The sequence below is a fragment of the Pollachius pollachius genome (assembly GCF_949987615.1).
Source record: "Pollachius pollachius genome assembly, chromosome: 16".
Taxonomy (NCBI): domain Eukaryota; kingdom Metazoa; phylum Chordata; class Actinopteri; order Gadiformes; family Gadidae; genus Pollachius; species Pollachius pollachius.
In genome coordinates this window covers 6,734,721-6,751,676 of record NC_136949.1, presented here as the reverse complement: position 1 = coordinate 6,751,676, position 16,956 = coordinate 6,734,721, and the positions used below count along the sequence as shown (strand labels likewise).

The 16,956-nt window shown below is 45.8% G+C and overlaps 2 protein-coding genes across 3 annotated transcripts in view; one reads left to right on the top strand and one right to left on the bottom strand.

Moving 5' to 3' along the window:
- ccdc85cb (coiled-coil domain containing 85C, b) overlaps positions 1 to 8,132 on the top strand; it is a 40,003-nt gene extending 31,871 nt beyond the window's left edge. For both annotated transcript variants that reach the window (XM_079753369.1, XM_079753368.1), the window contains 4 exons: positions 1,217 to 1,318; positions 4,207 to 4,299; positions 4,664 to 4,762; positions 5,745 to 8,132. In XM_079753369.1, coding sequence (XP_079609495.1) covers positions 1,217 to 1,318; positions 4,207 to 4,299; positions 4,664 to 4,762; positions 5,745 to 5,834 — 384 coding nt within the window. In that variant the 3' untranslated portion in view covers positions 5,835 to 8,132. The remainder of the gene's footprint in view (positions 1 to 1,216; positions 1,319 to 4,206; positions 4,300 to 4,663; positions 4,763 to 5,744) is intronic.
- Positions 8,133 to 9,084: 952 nt separating this feature from the next.
- LOC307087600 (cyclin-K-like) lies at positions 9,085 to 15,938 on the bottom strand. The gene is given in 12 exon segments (XM_079753219.1): positions 9,085 to 10,048; positions 10,050 to 10,356; positions 10,453 to 10,521; positions 11,023 to 11,053; positions 11,215 to 11,432; positions 11,908 to 12,077; positions 12,372 to 12,429; positions 12,556 to 12,661; positions 12,939 to 13,070; positions 14,508 to 14,589; positions 14,888 to 15,078; positions 15,807 to 15,938. Coding segments are annotated over 12 exon segments (1,719 nt in total). The 5' UTR covers positions 15,816 to 15,938; the 3' UTR covers positions 9,085 to 9,702.
- Between the last annotated feature and the right edge of the window lie 1,018 nt (positions 15,939 to 16,956).

Genomic DNA, 16,956 nt, shown 5'->3' with positions numbered 1-16,956 from the left:
GAGAGAGGAAGGGAGGGAGGGAGGGGGAGAGAGAGAGAGAGAGAGAGAGAGAGAGAGGGAGGGATGGAGGGGGAGAGAGAGAGAGAGAGAGAGCGAGAGAGGGAGAGAGAGAGGGAGGGAGGGGGAGAGAGAGAGAGAGACAGAGAGAGAGGGAGGGAGGGAGGGGGGGGAGAGAGAGAGAGAGCTGTAAAGCATTTGCATTGTAGCATACTTTAACAGTGGGCCTTACGCATGTGTGTTGCAGAGATTCATTCAGTTTTTGGATTGTGTCTTAAAATGGTTCGTGTTGGATTAATGTCAGACAGCTGGTTAAGGGTATGCCATTTTACGCATCCGTTGGTAAACTTAACACACACATGACGTACCGCCACAACGCTGACAGTCAGATCCGGAGGTGCCCGGGGAACTATGGGAAAAGGTTAGATGAGTTCCCTCTTGTGGAAATAGCAAATAAAAATGGTGAATGCTAATCACAGCCTCAAAGGGGCTGTGCGACACAAATCTTCCTTGGAGCATAGGTTGGCATAAGGATGTGAGGGGAAAATGTGCACAAGCAAACACACTTACAAACACACACACGCACACAGTTCATTGACTTATTTATACCATTTGGTTCTCGAGGCCTCGTGTTGGTGTGTGTGTTGCTACGTGTGTGCGTATCAACAAAAATGTCCCAGGAAACAGTGTTTTGTCCTACGCAGAGAACAGAAGCGCCACGGGATACTTTCTGCTGCCAGGAAGCTGCGGCATTTTGATTGGACGATTTGAACGAGGCACAATCACACTAACAAAAGAAAAGCGGATGTAACATCATTGCGATGCATTCCAGAGCAGCACGGTGCTGTTTACCAATGGTGCTTCAGCAGATACCTTTGAGTATGTGTGTTTCCTGAGATAAGATAAGGATTAGACAACACTGGACCGAAACTGCGCAAGCCATATACAAGATAAAAAATGAAATCCTATAATATAAATATTTTTATGGTCATCCGTGCATATGGACATTCCGATTTCATAAAGATATTCATAATAACTCAGAATTAGATGCTATCTGACACAGAAGAGTTTAATGAGTCAAAAGGCCTAATGAGTAGCCTAACCTCTGGTGTCGTGATGGTAAGTACATGGTTAAATATATTTTGTGTGTGTGTGTGTGTGTGTGTGTGTGTGTGTGTGTGTGTGTGTGTGTGTGTGTGTGTGTGTGCATGGTCAACAGTGCAACCCAGGTGACCTACGAGCCCTGCGGAAAGGACTGACCCTCTACCACTCAGAGTCCCAGCTGTCCTCTCTGCCGCAGCGACAGGAAGCCATGCTCATGGTACGATGCCCGGAACACATGCACCACCGCACGCACACAATCACGCACACAATCACGCACAAGCGCATGCCCGCACACACACACCCTAACACATTTTTGAGAAACGAGTGCTGCTTCGCTGACTGCCTTATATGCAGACATGCAGTGACACACACACACACACACACACACACACACAAAAAACTCTCACTCTCTCATACACACACACACACACTAAGACACACACACACACACACAAAGACAGACACACAAACACACAAAAACTCTCACTTTGAAACACCCACACAAACACTCACATTCTCTCTCTATCTCACACACACACACACACAAACACACACACACACAGTGCAGTGGTCACATCTGTGGATTCGTCTAGCTCTAGCGTGCAATGGAATCAAGTCAAGTCAGATGTAATTCACTTAATCTGTAACTCTGCCAATTATACCTCTGTTGGCTTCTGCTCTCTCTCTAATGCACACACTCACATACATACAAACCTGTACACACACACATACACACACACACAGCACAGCAGGACATAGATCACATGCATGCCTGGATCCAGAGTAGGGCAAATGGGCTTAACCTCCTCTGTGGTGTCCGCCCTGCCTGCCTGGAGGTTAGTCTGAACTAGTTTGATCATCCACTGTGAACGCAATCACCCGCTGCAATCTGCCACTGACCCCCCCACCGCCCACCGCCAGGAGAGAGGAGATGAGGAGATGAGACCGAGCAATGGTTTCTCTACTGCCTCAAGAAAAAAAGCACACTACCAAAAGGGTTCCAACTGCTTTATTTACTTTGTGAAGTAGAAAGGTACCGAAATAAATCCTTATTGTGTTATTAACCTCAGGGGTTAGGTTGGCTGTTAGATGGCTTAGTCGTGGCTTTCTCATAGCCCACGTACACACACGTTGCACGCGCACGCACACACACACACACACACACATAAACGCACATAAACACAGACACACACACCCCGTCACATCCACGTACGCGTTTTGGAGGTGAAAGGTCAAGCTCCTGTTTCTCAAGGGGGCTCTCGTCCCGTCCCTCACCCGCCGTTGCTACTGGAAGGTTAAACAGCAGATCAACCTGACAGCTGATTCGCCGCGCCATCGACTCCCGTCAAGGTTAACCGCATCCAACCCGCTCGTTAAACACTTTGGCGAGATAATTTAACTAACAACGTCAGACACACACACATCAGACGTTGCTAGGATCAATGGACAGAGGACAGACTGATGTGTTTGTTATTGTCCTTTTTTCCGTCGTTGTGGAAAGCATCTTCAATGAAAGTAAATGTTGCGTTATCAGAGTTCAAATAAGCAGTGATGTGGCTCTTATTTTATATTAACAATTTTTTATCCTTAAGCTTTTAAAATAAATAGCTTTTGTAGAGGTTGATGGTGTTTTTTTTATTCTAAATTTCAATAAAACATACATGTTCAAGTGATTTTGAAAAAAAGCGACAAGTGGTGAAAGGCTTTAATAGGCTGATTTTAGTTCAGTAGTGTCTTTGAAAAGCCATGGGATCTATGGGTTATTTTATTTGTTAATTTTCTATCAAATAGAGCTGTTCATTCACACTTTATAATAGGCCTTCTGCGGCCTGATTTTTCTTTGCGATATGGACACATCATCGATTGGATTTTCTTTGATTATATCGAAGTAAAATATGAACCAAAAAGTGAAACATTAACATGGATGACCCAAAATACACACACACACACACACACACACACACACACACACACACAGACACACACACTAGCGGGATTGTTAATACATTTCCAACTCCTAAATTGAATCCACAGAGCGATGCATGGAACAGGGACAGCAGTGATTAGCATACCTCACCTTGTGGTTCCTCATCCGCTGTGGTTTGAGATCCATGGGAATCTTCCTATTCTCACCATTGTTCGTCTGCAGTGACTGAAGGAGGGGATAGTTCAGCATACTGTGTTTTTCTCTCTGTGTTCAGGGGGATGTATTGATTTATTTTTTTACAAGCTAGATTACTCTGGACTTAATTAATCTTACAAAAATCAATACAATATATCATTACATCCAGTTAGCTGCATCGGCAACCTTTGATCTATTACGAAACACTCTTTTAGTTTGCAGTCATCATTTCCGGATATTGGCTTGTTTGTGTTTGTTAAGTAGACCACAACAGATGCATTGCCACCAGTCAGTAGAGAATTGAATACCGGCTTACCAGAGGGGTGGTGGTGGTGGTGGTGGTGGTGGTGGCGGTGGTGGTGGCGGTGGTGGTGGCGGTGGTGGCGGTGGTGGTGGCGGTGGTGGCGGTGGTGGTGGTGGTGGTGGTGGCGGTGGTGGTGGCGGTGGTGGTGGTGGTGGTGGTGGTGGTGGCGGTGGTGGTGGTGGTGGTGGTGGTGTGGGGGTTGGTGGAGGGAACACCAGGTCACAGTGAAAGAATCCATTGTGCCACCAGAGCTCTCTATGTCCCCTGCAACAGGGAGTCTCTGTCTGGAACTAACCGGGTCGGATGGGGCCTGGGGAGGTTGTGGTGGATGTTCACCCCACCCCACCCTGCACAGGTCACAGCACACTGGGTGATGAGCAGGTAGCGGACCTGCCTGAGGGGAATCAGATGGGAACACTGAGAAAAATGAAAGCACAAAAAATAGCAGCAACCAAAATAAGAAAAAAAACTGCAGGAGTGGATGTTACTTATTCAGTGCACACAAAAAACAACAGCATGATCATCGATTGATCGATTACAGCAGCAAAAACTGATTTCAGCAAGCTGCCATTCACACGGCTCCAATAGTAGTTACGACAGTAATTCAAAACAACAACAACCACTGATAGAAACCTGGTGACTAATAAACTAACCAACCATCTCTATCTCCCTTCCTCAGGGCACCGGGCGTCTCCCCACCAGTGAGTCCTCCCCCCCCACCGGCTACCTGTCCTGCGGCCCGAAGCCTGAGGCCGTGGTCCATGCAATGAAGGTACAACCTGGACCCAAATCCTGGAGCACCAGGTCGGTCCATCAACCAACAATCTGATTGGTTGGTTGATGGACCGATCTGATTGGTTGATTGAAGGACAAATCGGGTTGGTTGATGGACTGATCTGATTGGTTGATTGGTTGACTGATCTGATTGGTTGGTTGAAGGACTAATTCGATTGGTTGATGGACTGATCTGATTGGTTGATTGATGGACTGATCTGATTGGTTGGTTGATGGACTGATCTGATTGGTTGATTGATGGACTAATCTGATTGGTTGGTTGATGGACTGATCTGATTGGTTGGTTGATGGACTGATCCTATTGGTTGGTTGATGGCTACCTGATCTGATTGGTGCTCCAGGTGCTGCAGGTGCATGAGAACATGGACAAGCCCCTTCCTGAGGACTATGAGGAGGACCTGAGCGAGAAGGAGAAGGCCATTGTTCGGGAGATGTGCAACGTAAGTGGAGGGCAAAGGTCCCCCATGCCACCCGGTCCACCACAACCATCACCCAACCATCATGGGAGCTCCCCCCATAAAGGCATCCACTACTAGGAACCCTTTAAGAAGAGGGACTCGTTCTTGAGCTGTCAGGGCAATTAAACCGACGTGAAACCGAATTAAACCGCCGTCTCCTCAATGGTGTTGAAAGGCCTGGTCGAGGTTATAAAAGCTCTGCTGATTAGAGAGGGGCTGAACGAGAGGGGGGGGGGAAGAGCGAAAGATGGAGAGAGTGCGACAGAGAGATGGAGAGAAAGAACCGGAGATGGGGAGGGAGACGGAGAGATAAAGAGAGTGCAGGAGCTGGAGAGGGAGGGCACGAGAGGAGCGGAGGGAGATAAAAAGTGAGAGAAAAGAGAGAGCGAGAAAGGAGCATGAGAGGGATAGCACGCGAGCCCATGAGAGGGATAGCGGCGCTATCTGGGCCAGGCCGAGGCATTTGACAGGCCAGGAATCTGGGGGACCCACAACAATAGCACCTTTGTAGTGCTGCAAGGCACCCTGCGGGGCTCGCTCTCCCACTGGGTTACTTTGATAGCAGGGCTCGGAGAGCTCTACTCTAATCTGTGTGTGTGTGTGCGCGCGTGTCTGCTGCTGCGACTCCATTAGCTCAACCTGGAGATGAAAGTTGTTGTTTTTTACTCTGGTTTTTTCGCGATGTGGGGTTTCACTCTGCCTGACTTTTCTATCTTCTCCTTGTTTTTGTTTTCTGCTTCTACCTATCCTCACTTGTCCCCACTCCTGTTGGATATCTCTCTTGCTCTCTCTCTCGCACTGTCTCTGTCGCTGTCACTGTCTCTGTCTTTGTCTCTCTCTCTCTGTCGCTCTCTCGCACTCGCTCTGTCTCTCTGTGTCTCTCTCTCTCTCTTTCGATCTATCACACTCGCTCTATCTCTTTCTCTGTCTCTCTCTCTCTCGCTCATTCTCCCTCGGCATGCAGGTGGTGTGGAGGAAGCTGGGCGATGCCGCTGGATCAAAGCCGTCTGTCCGACAGCAGCTCTCTGGGAATCAGTTCAAAGGGCCTCTGTAGCACGGCAACCACAAAGAGCGTTCCGTGTTCAAACTGAATCCACTTCGTATTACCTGCCTACACTTCCCATCATGCCGTGCTCCTTACTGCCTACCGTACCCAGTACCTGCCACTTTTTCGTCCATACACATTGACTGGAGCGAGATAGGATCCCCTCAAACTTCAGAGTGGGACTTGTAGTCTCCAGTGGTACAACCCTATTATGTATAAAAATGTTTTTTCATTAGGCCTCATAAAAGTGTTGACAACTGGCAGCTAGTTTCACTTCTTTGCCACTTTTCTTGTTTCACTTTCGGCTTTGGTTTTAGTGTAGGTTATTTTGTCCCTCTCATAAACACACAAAAACGTGGGTCACATAAAACATTATATGTGACCCGTTTTTTTATTTTCACTTTATAATCCTTGACATTCACACGTGTACCAGTTTAAGCTGTCTGGTACTGCTGACGCAGTGTCAAGCCAGCAAGAATTTAGGACACTAATGGTCCAACCCAGTCTCACGGAAATACGTGACACTGTCACGTCACGTCATTTAACCTATTCATTCGTGATCTGGGACACGTCATTTCAATTTTTTCGTGCCAAAAGCACAAATTTCAAACTCATTCTAAAAAGAAGAGATTAAGCTGCTACCTTTTTTTCCGTCGCGGTTTGCCTACAGAGCAGTGCACCTGCATTAAAAATATCCGTGAATTGTCACAATTTCTCAGAATCAAAGGTGAAAGTACAAACGGGTGGCCGAAAGCTGTCATATTGTTAGAAATTTGTGCTTTTGGCTCGAAAAAATTGAAATTACTTTTCCCAGATCACGAATGAATAGATTAAATGACGTGACAGTGTCACGTATTTCCGTGAGACTGGGTTGAATGGTCGGAACACTTTAGAAGCGAAGCATTCGTGTTAAGGCAATATATAGACCCCTACCAGCTACCGTAGCTCCCTTTGAAATTAGCTCCATCACTCCTTAGTGCGCCATGAGTGCTATTAGCATTAGCCTCTCAAGTTGTTAACCAAGTGAATCCCCAGTGTGATCTAGCACCTTCTGCTCTTTACGCAGGTCTATTCAAACGACAGTAGCCTATATGGAGCACTGTTAACGTGTGTATAATATGTACAAATCTATAGCACTACTTGGTTGATATTGATAATATCTAGTTGATTTTTAGTTTATATCGTTTTTGTTCTTTTTGTATGTATCCTTGTGTGGCCATGTGATCAAATATTATATAGACCTGTCGTTTGCCAAACCAGACGACTGGATTATGAACAGGGTTTTTGATTTGAATGAACCTTTTCACAGTTCCTTTTGTTTTTTTGTCCCTTGGCTGAAAATGTGTAAAGATATTTTTTTTATTAAATCATCTCAATCAGTATACACTCGACAATCACGCTCTCAGGTTTGAGGGTCTTTTCCCTTGCCCATCTGTGTGTGTGTGTGTGTGTGTGTGTGTGTGTGTGTGTGTGTGTGTGTGTGTGTGTGCCTCCAAACGCAAGCTAATGGAGATAAGACATGCTCTTCTGAAATTGTAGTATGCTTGATAATCTTGTTTTTCCCCAAGTATCAGACCCTACTTCTGACACAGTTAGAATCTGCTGAAGACATTTGCTACATCATCATCCTAGGCCGTCACACAAATGTGATCTTATAATACCCTGAGATACAATGCAGAGTTAACTATTGACATTCAGCTGTCGAACTATCCAAACCGATAATGTTTTGCGTACACCTTGTTTTGTGGATTCAGCAGATGTGTTTGAGCAGGGCATGCTTTTGATTTAATTTTATTCCATTTTTGTTCATACTGTAAGATTGATTAAGTCTTCCCTTAGATGTCACTATTAACAGGATTTTCTCCTTGATGTCAGAAAGAACAAGCACTGTTAGCCAATGTGGTATGTTAAGCCTATGATTTGCGATTTATTTGGAAAAGTGACCTGTTTTGGCCTCTACGTCCTACAGCTCAGGATCTTCCATTTCCAGTTTTTAGTTGTACGAAGTGTAGTTAAGGGTGCTTTCCATTCTTATATCGCAAACCATTGGTCTGCAAAAATCTTCATTTCTTTTATGTCATCTACAGTTGTAGATCTACATGCTGTTTGATCTGTAACCTGCCACTTGTTTTATGCATGGTGTCCTGAATTGGAATTATTCTTTTTTATTTAATGTTTGTCGTTTTTCATGCAGATGTGCAAAACCATGACACAGAATTTATAGAATATACCATGTAAATGTCGATTTCTGTAGCAAAGGCATGATTTATGAAACACACCAATATCAGGTATTGGCGGCTATAAATAAAATAAATACACACGACTTTTAGCGGTGAAACTGAGAAAATCTATTCATTTTAAAAGCTTTTCTGTGAATCGAGGACATCCGACCGATTCAACTTTGAGTGAGACTGCCCCCTGGTGGAAATGTACAATAACATTACTTAGCTATTCTCTCCCTGGTCAAGGGCTTGGGGAGCTGGGATTGGCGTCCACCTATTATTCACCGCGGGTCGACAAATACACAAGTGTGATAAGCCATTACAAGCGGTTTGAAAGTATGCCGTTTCTTTTGTTTCAGTGATACATCTAGGTGGTCACATCCACTTGTGATGTGATCACACCTGGTGGCATAATATCCCCCCTTTAAGTGCTATTCTTGTGCTCCAAGAGAAAAACTCACTTTGTATGATATCAAACAGCTCATACAAACTAACAACTGTCAAACATTTAATCTAAAAAAGTAAATCCAATGTTCAAAATGGTTGGGAAAAAAAAAAAAATCAGAAATCCTTTTGGAAAATGCATCTTTTATTTTCCAAGTTCCATGTGGGAGATGAACTAGGAGGGGCTCGTTAGCTAAAGTTCTCAGCGGCAAAGGCACACCTGGATAGAAGTTCTAGATTTCAGATAAAAACAAACAGAGCTTGGGCCATCCAGTTGTAGGCATGGATGATTTAATGCCAGCTTCAAGTTTGGTTACTCATATAGCACTGTCCTCTGCAGCTCAACTCAAACCATGAAAGGCATACCGACATGTCTGTAATAATGGATTGAAATGAATACGTCTAATAGCTTATCTTCCTCTACAGAAAGCACACATTTAGCTGTATGAAGATCAAAAAAGAAAATCACTGATATGAGGATGGAGGAATGTTGAAAGCAAAACGGGAAATTATGACAAACTCCAAAATACATTTCACGTTAGATAACATAAAAGTTGAGTCTGAAAAAGTCAAAAGAAAGAAATGCGCAGGGAACTAGTAAAAAACTTTTATTTAAAACCTAATCTGTGATGGGTTGAAACAATAATGCTGAAACACTCAAACGGGGGCGCGAAACAATTTCTTCTTTGTAAGTGGCCATTTCTACGTCTTCCATTCAAAACAATATGCACTGCCAATAGTACGGCAATGGGTTTACAGTCTTACAAACTGAGTGTGTCCGTCACATATTATGGCTTTATCTCATAAAAAATAAATTGTAAGCAAAAATAATTCCCACTGCGCATTGGGATGCCAGCGGGCTGGGGTGGGGTGGGGTCCGCTATGAAATTCTGGAACATTTCAGCGGCCATGCTTTAAGCTCCCTACCAGGTTTGGTGCAGTTGGACCCTTTCTCTCCCCTGCTCCTCTCTCTCCCCTGCGCCTCTCTCTCTCTCTCCCCTGCTTCTCTCCCCTGCTTCTCTCCCCTGCTCCTCTCTCTCTCTCTCTCTCTCTCTCTCTCTCTCTCTCTCTCTCTCTCTCTCTCTCTCTCTCTCTCTCTCTCTCTCTCTCTCTCTCTCCCCCCTGCTTCTCTCTCCCCTGCTTCAATCCCCTGCTCCTCTCTCTCTCTCTCCCTCCCTCTCTCTCTCTCTCTCTCTCTCTCCCTCTCTCTCTCATCTCAACCACCCGTGGTTCATGGGCATGCCGCCGGGCTGTCCCGGTAGAGGTGGGGGATGGTACCCTGGGATCCCCAGCGGGGGCGGAGCATACTCGTGACCGGGGGGCGGAGCGTACTCGTGACCCGGGGGCGGGGCGTACTCGTGACCGGGGGGCGGGGCGTACTCGTGTCCCGGGAGCTGGGCGTACTCAAGTCCCTGGTGGGGGGCGTACTCAAGTCCCTGGTGGGGGGCGTAGTCGTGACCCTGGAGGGGGGCGTACTCGTGGCCCAGGGGCATCCGGGGCGGGGGGTAGCTGTGGCTGTAGCCGGGCGGGGGGAAGGCCGGCGGCATGGAGGGGGGGGTAGGAGGTGGGGGGAGGAGGGGGGCCCGGCGGGGGGCCGTTGGGCGGCGGGTAGACGTGGTAGGGGGGCATGGGGTGCCCGTAGGCGGGGGGCATGGGCGGCGCGTAGGTGGGGGCCTCCGTCTTCATCAGGGACTGCAGGCTCTGGTAGCCCTCGCCCGACATGTAGGAGCTGGTGGTGGACATGACGTAGTTGGCCGGGGGCGGGGGCGGCGGGCGGTGGGGGAGAGGGGGCGGGACAGCGGGGGGAGGCGGGGCCTCCTCGGGGACCGGCTCGGGCTCGGCGGGCGGGGCCGGGGCCGGGCGCTCTGCGGAGCAAAGAGGGGCGGGGGCGAAGGCGTTAGGGGGCCGCAGGGTTAGACGGAGAACCATGTCGACGTGCAGAGGCGGGTGGAGGCACTCACCTGGGGGGGGCTGCGAGGTGGGCAGGGGGGGCTGCAGGCTCTCCAGGCGAGGGATCTTTAGGCCAGGTTCTGCGAGGGGAAAAACGTTAGGAACACGTCGGGACGACCTGACACGGGCGCGACCTTGATGGAATCAAAGAGGTCGACGGGTGACATTGTAAACATCATTTTAAATAAAGTTACGCCGAACTATACCCATACATGAAGTAACATGGAAAGTTTGGGTTAAGCTTAGATTTGACATTTATCCCAACCGGTCGGGTATATTGGGATAGTTGGAAACGGTTTACATTCACACACACACACACATCTAACCAGCAACGGGGGGGCCTAACAACACCCAATTTAATTCAAATGCATAATAAAAAACAAATCAATGATCAAATCAACTTTTTACTCAAGAAAAAGAAATTGCACTTTGCCTGCCTGTGGGACGAGACTTGGGATTTATATTATATTTGAACCTGGTTGGGAGCTCACGCAAGCTGCAGTTCACTTACCGGCCAAAGGGGGCAGTAGTGAGTGATAATCGGATTATAACACAGAGTACCCTAAAGCAATAGATCTTACCTGGAGCTTTGGGTTCATCTTTTGGGGACACCTGAGAAACACAATAAAGGTAAGAAAGAGTAAAAAAATGAATTAATGGTAAACACGCATTGATGCGCAATCCGGTCTGAATGGGTTAAAGATCAAACCAAGAGGTCCAACTCTTAGTGCAGTCATTCAAACAGGAGCTGAGGGGGCAGAAGCGGGACTTACGTGGGGACGTTTGAGGGAGAGGGCGGGACTGGCGCCCTGGGGCGAGGTCTTCTTGGGCGGCTGTGGGGGCAGTGGTGGGTTGGCCCCGGGCGGGGGTGCCTGCGGGGCTGGGGGAGCCAGGGAGGGCGGCTGGGGCTGGGCGCGCTCCTTCTCCTGGATCTGCTGGGGGATGGGCTTGTTGCCCTGCGAGTACAGGTCCAGGATCTGGTGGCAGATGTCTGGTAGATGGGGGGGGGGTGAGGGGGGTCACACGTGTTCATACAATGTGGGACGCAACAAATACGAAAGTTACAAACAAAACCAAAATGGCCCCGAAAGAGATTTGGGAGATTGCATAAAAAGCACGTACATTAAAAAAAATAACCGGGTACTACCGTTTAGCCAGGTGCCAGCGGTTACACAGGTACTAGCTGTTAGCCGGGTACTAGCTGTTAGCCGGGTGGTAGTGGTCAGCCGGTTGCTAGCTGTTGGACAGGTGCTAGCGGTTAGCCGGGTGCTAGCAGTGGCCGGGTGCTAGCGGTTAGCCGGGTGCTAGCTGTTAGCCGGGTGCTAGCGGTTAGCCGGGTGCTAGCTGTTAGCCGGGTGCTAGCTGTGAGCCGGGTGCTAGCTGTGAGCCGGGAGCTAGCTGTGAGCCGGGAGCTAGCTGTTAGCCGGGAGCTAGCTGTTAGCCGGGTGCTTCTGTACTTCCAATACCTTCCAGCAGCTCCACAGGCACGTCCTGGACGAACTGCTCCCACCAGCGGCGTGACGACTGCTTCGAGACCCAGCCCTGAAGGTCGAACTTGGAGAGGCGGCCCGCCAGGTACATGACAGCCACGGCGATGATCTCGGGCTCCCACTGGACCGACAGCATGGTGCACAGGCTGGAGGGGGAGGAGGTAACACTCATATTATGAGGCCATAAAGCCCAGACAGAGTGTGGGCCCAATCTTATCCTTTTGCATTTGTTGAAGACATGACTGAAACGTCAGTCGTATGGGAAGAGGCCTTAATGCTGCTTAACGAGCAAGTCAAACTCTTCATCACTCTCAAAAACTAAATTTAAGTCAATTAGCGGGGATGGCTAAATGGAAAAATAAAAGTGCTATTCAGCTAATATCTTTGATGTCAAATTCTGAGGTTAAAAAGAGGATCTAGACTTATCTGTATGGACTCACCTGTCGTTGACAAAGGTCCATGCCATCTGCAGCACTTTGCACACCTTACTTTTGTCCCCTTCAATGACAAAAAAATATGCGGTTTCAAATATTAAATGAAACCGCAGCAATATAAAACAAATCTATCAAATCAAAACTATCTTTTTTTATATCTTCATATAATGGAAAAATGCTTCTCCTTCACCTTTGAGCTGCTTGACGTAGCGAAGCAGGAACATGTAGGGGTGCTCCACCTGCAGGTCAAACTTGATGGTCTGCAGAAGGATCCTCTCCAGCACCATCACCTCCTCCTGTCACCAAACACACACGCACACACACAGTCAGCCAGCCAGTCAGTCAGCAAGCCAGCCAGCCAGCCAGCCAGCCCCATCCTAGGAAAACACTCATCAGCAGTTAGCCCCTCAACAGTATTCCTCCATCAACAAGTCATGAATCATCATCCAGGCACAGTTCTCCCTCACAGCGATGTGTGATCAAACCTATGCGCTTGAGTTGAGCTCTAACGGTCAGGCTGACCGGGCGCCTTGTTTGTGGTCGAGTGAGACATGTTAACAGAAGACGCTGTACCTTGGGGTCATCTCCAAACTGGGCGAACTGCACGTCGTTGAGCAGGCTGCGGGCCGTCTTGATGATGTCCTTACACTTCTTGGGGGTCTCCTCCACCTTCCCGGCCAGGAAGAGGCAGCAGCCACCCGTCACCTAAAGAGCGGCAGACGTCACGGTGACAAGGGATAAACACGTACAATTGAGGCTATTTCTCCGAAGAACAATAACGCGGAAATTATGTCCCATCATCAGAGTGTGCAGTTAAGTGTTGTGGTTTGGACTTTATCCAAGCTGGATGACAAATGAGGAAGTAAGCCAAGCTTAATAAGGCAAAAGTGTTGCCCAAAAAAAAAGTGGCTAACCCGATATCCACTGGAGTTTCCTTTATCTTATTGACCCGATCAATACAGTATCAGATCAATAACAGGAGATTATGCCTCCATAAATTTGGGTTTGTCAGAATAAGGTGGAATGGGTCAGCCAAATTAACCTCTCTCATTAAACTCGTCAGTGTCTGAGTCAGACATTGTGTAATTAGCGAATTGCCAAATTCTCCATACAGCTACGATAGCTGCTAAACACTAATTTGGAGTAGAAGGGATGCCAATGGCTCCCCAGCTGCCTAATTTCGTAACACCGTCCGGAACACACGTGAGAGGAAGTTGGATGGGTCGAACAAAAAGGCTGATTAACATCTCAACACAGCGGATGTCAACAGCAAACCAGCCAAATCCTTTAAGGAACTGGAGTTTATCCACCCTCCTAATCCTGTCCTCAGACTCTGTTGCTCCAGATACATAACGTTGAGCCTGTTTATAATCTCATATTTTCTATTAATTCCGCTACTAGACATGCAGATTAGACGACCAATCAAAGTACTAGTCTATCTTAAATTATTCAGGGTGCATTGGTTGTGAAAACAAGATTTGATTAAACATTTGAGGTTAATTAGTGATAAACTACCATTGATTGTGTGGATATTTGTAGGTGGTAGAAGAGTAGAAATAAATTGCCTAATTCATTGCAATCACCGTCACCAATATTTCTGCTCACAGGACAATATGTTATAGTGAAACTCATAATAAGATAATTCAACCTAGGGCTGCTCGATTATGGAAAAAATCATAATCCATATTATTTTGGTCAATATTGAAATCACGATTATTCAAACGATTATTTTTGAGTTTGATAACGTGATGTATTTATTCAGCAGGTCTCTACCAAAAACACTTTCTAACTGAGAACTTTGAAATTTCGCCTTAAAAGAATACACAAAATGGTCAAAAAGAAATGTTCAAATCTGAAATAATGTACAGATATGTATCCTGTTCTGTTCTTCTGCACTTTCTATGAAACATTTACCATAAATAATAAATTAAAAATAAAAATGGAAAACTCGATTTTATTAGTTTTGTGATTGCTTGATGCTAAAATCAAAATTGAGATCGAAATTTGATGAATTGCCCGGCCCAAATTCAACCCACCATAAATGCCCCGATTATTTAAAAGTATATGAAACTGCAGAACTGAAAAGAAGTTACACACAACCTAACAAGGAAATGCAATCTTTTAAGTGTCAGTTGAACTCACGTATCGGGGGAATTGTTTGAAGGAGTGGAACATGTAGAAGCGATGAAAGTAGATGATTCCTGTTGCCAGCGTATCATAATGTCTGAACATCACGTTGAGAATTTTCACATGACACGCAAATACAGGGTTCAGGTTGTTTAGGTTGGTCAGAAATATCATAAGGAAAGTTCTGACCAACTGCTGTGATCTGTTAGCTATAAACAACATGATCTATTAGAAACCAATCTGAAACTAAAATGATGCATTTATATTTCATTACGAGCGAATGGGAGGATTGCAGACATTATAGATGGGTTAAAAAAAATAATGACCTCACATTGTGGCAAAATATATAGACTCAATCGTATGTTATGCCTAATCTCAATCCTCAACAAGGATACAGGCCAAGTCGGGTTCCCACGTCGAATATAAAGCGGGCCCCTTCCCTCCGGTAGCGGGCCTCAATGCCGCAATCAAGACCCTCCGACTGGGAGGGCGTGTGGGCCAGGTCCTTCTTGTCCCAGTACCAACAAGGTTTGATGTGGTCCAGAAACGCTTGGCCCGTGATGGACGCCATGGTATCCTTGGACTCCTTCATGAGCAGAGGGGAGGAAGCAGATGAAGGTCCTGCTGCACGGGACTATGATGACTATGATGAAATGTATTGTTGCACTGTATTTTGTATTTAAAACTTCAACTATCTGGACTGCCTGTACTTCAAACTTCTTAAGTGAAGTCGGTCAAAAGAAAAGGCTTGTTAAACGGTTAACTGATAGAAGGGTTTTACATTATAATGGCATTGACATGTGATTGCCTATTTACATTAAAATGTGCATGGGAGAACCATTTCTATGTGCATTTTCAATGGCTATACTAAGAGTTCATAGTTCAACATTCTGTATGTGTGCTGCATGATCGCACTGGACAAATACTCAACGTTGAAGATAAGGGAAACAAAACAAGAATGGCAAATAGTCTTGACTTTGTACAAGCCATTAGTTTAATGAATGACTAAAGAACAACAAGTTGGCTACATGAGGGATACTTTGCATTGGAAAAATTGAGTTTTATGCAACTTCTAAGTTATATATAGGCCAGTATACTACAATTAGAAAGAGTAAACATGCCGTGGTGGTTGTACAAGAAGTGATACTGTATGTAGCATCCCATGCAAGGAATTGTATTTGTAATGACGCCAGCTCACGCCGTTAGCAGACATCACTTCAAAGCTAAAGCTAGGAACTTTCCGACGCGTCAATTGCGTCCATCAGAGGGATTTTCACAAGGCATTGTGTCAAAACATATGGAAACGAAACATACCTTTAACATGAATCCTTCGTGTTTTACTAACTGAATCCAATCGGTCTGAATTAGGTCCACTTTTAAGATGAAATTGGTATCAAGAAATAAACAGCAGAGCACATTCTAAGAAGGGCACCGCCATTTTGGAAAACGTTCACAGATTACGTCAGACGTGACGTTGCTGTATCTTTGTTTTATATTTAAATATTATCCTATCATAGCAATATAATAAATTCCAAACAGCATAATTATTTAAATGCATTAATTTGGCTCTTGAAGCGTTACTTTTTTGTATTTCTCTTGACATCGATTATAAATGTATAAAATGTTGCTTCTCTTAGCGTACACAAGAGGGAGACAAATAATTTTGAATGGCCGCGGAGAAATCATTTCTGAAACATGATTCAGAATTAATACGTTTCGAAAGGGCATTCGTAGTAGACCTCGACAACAAAATAAGGTTAAAAAAAGACAATATGCTGCTATCCCTTTATGCTCTCTGACTCAAGCTATGTGCTTCAATTAGAAAAAAACTGAAAGACACTTGCAGTCATGGCCAAGGTAATTGAGATTGAGACACAAATTGAGAAACCTCAGTTTAAATAGTCGAACATTTCCCTGGCTTTTCTTCAGCTCCCTGTCCCCCGAGCCTCACTTATGAGATAACACTGCATTGAATCATTTAGGCCTACTTTATCCAAATTAAACATTCGGAACCTCTATGAATTATATATTAACGTGTCCTCGGACGATCCCCGTTAACTAAATTTCCATGATGTGTCCTGTAAAAATGAAAAAGAAAAGAAAAGTGAAAGCCCTGACATTGTTGTAGGCCTATAGCCCCATAGAGCCGCTCAGTCTGCCAATCAATGTCTACGCATACATGAACACACGCGCGCGCGCGCGCGCGCGCACACACACACACGCACACACACACACACACACACACACAAACACACACACAGTAGATCAGCTGATAAATAATATATACTACTGTCTTTATCAATATTAAACCTCGCATAATGAGCCAAAAATGTCAAAGCAATATTCATATCTGTGGGATGTCCCTGACTGGACAATCACAAAGTGGACATTTAGTTATTTTCTGTTTTGTTTTTGTTATTTGTATTTACATTTATATTTACCTTCTGTCCGCGTGTTATTTAAT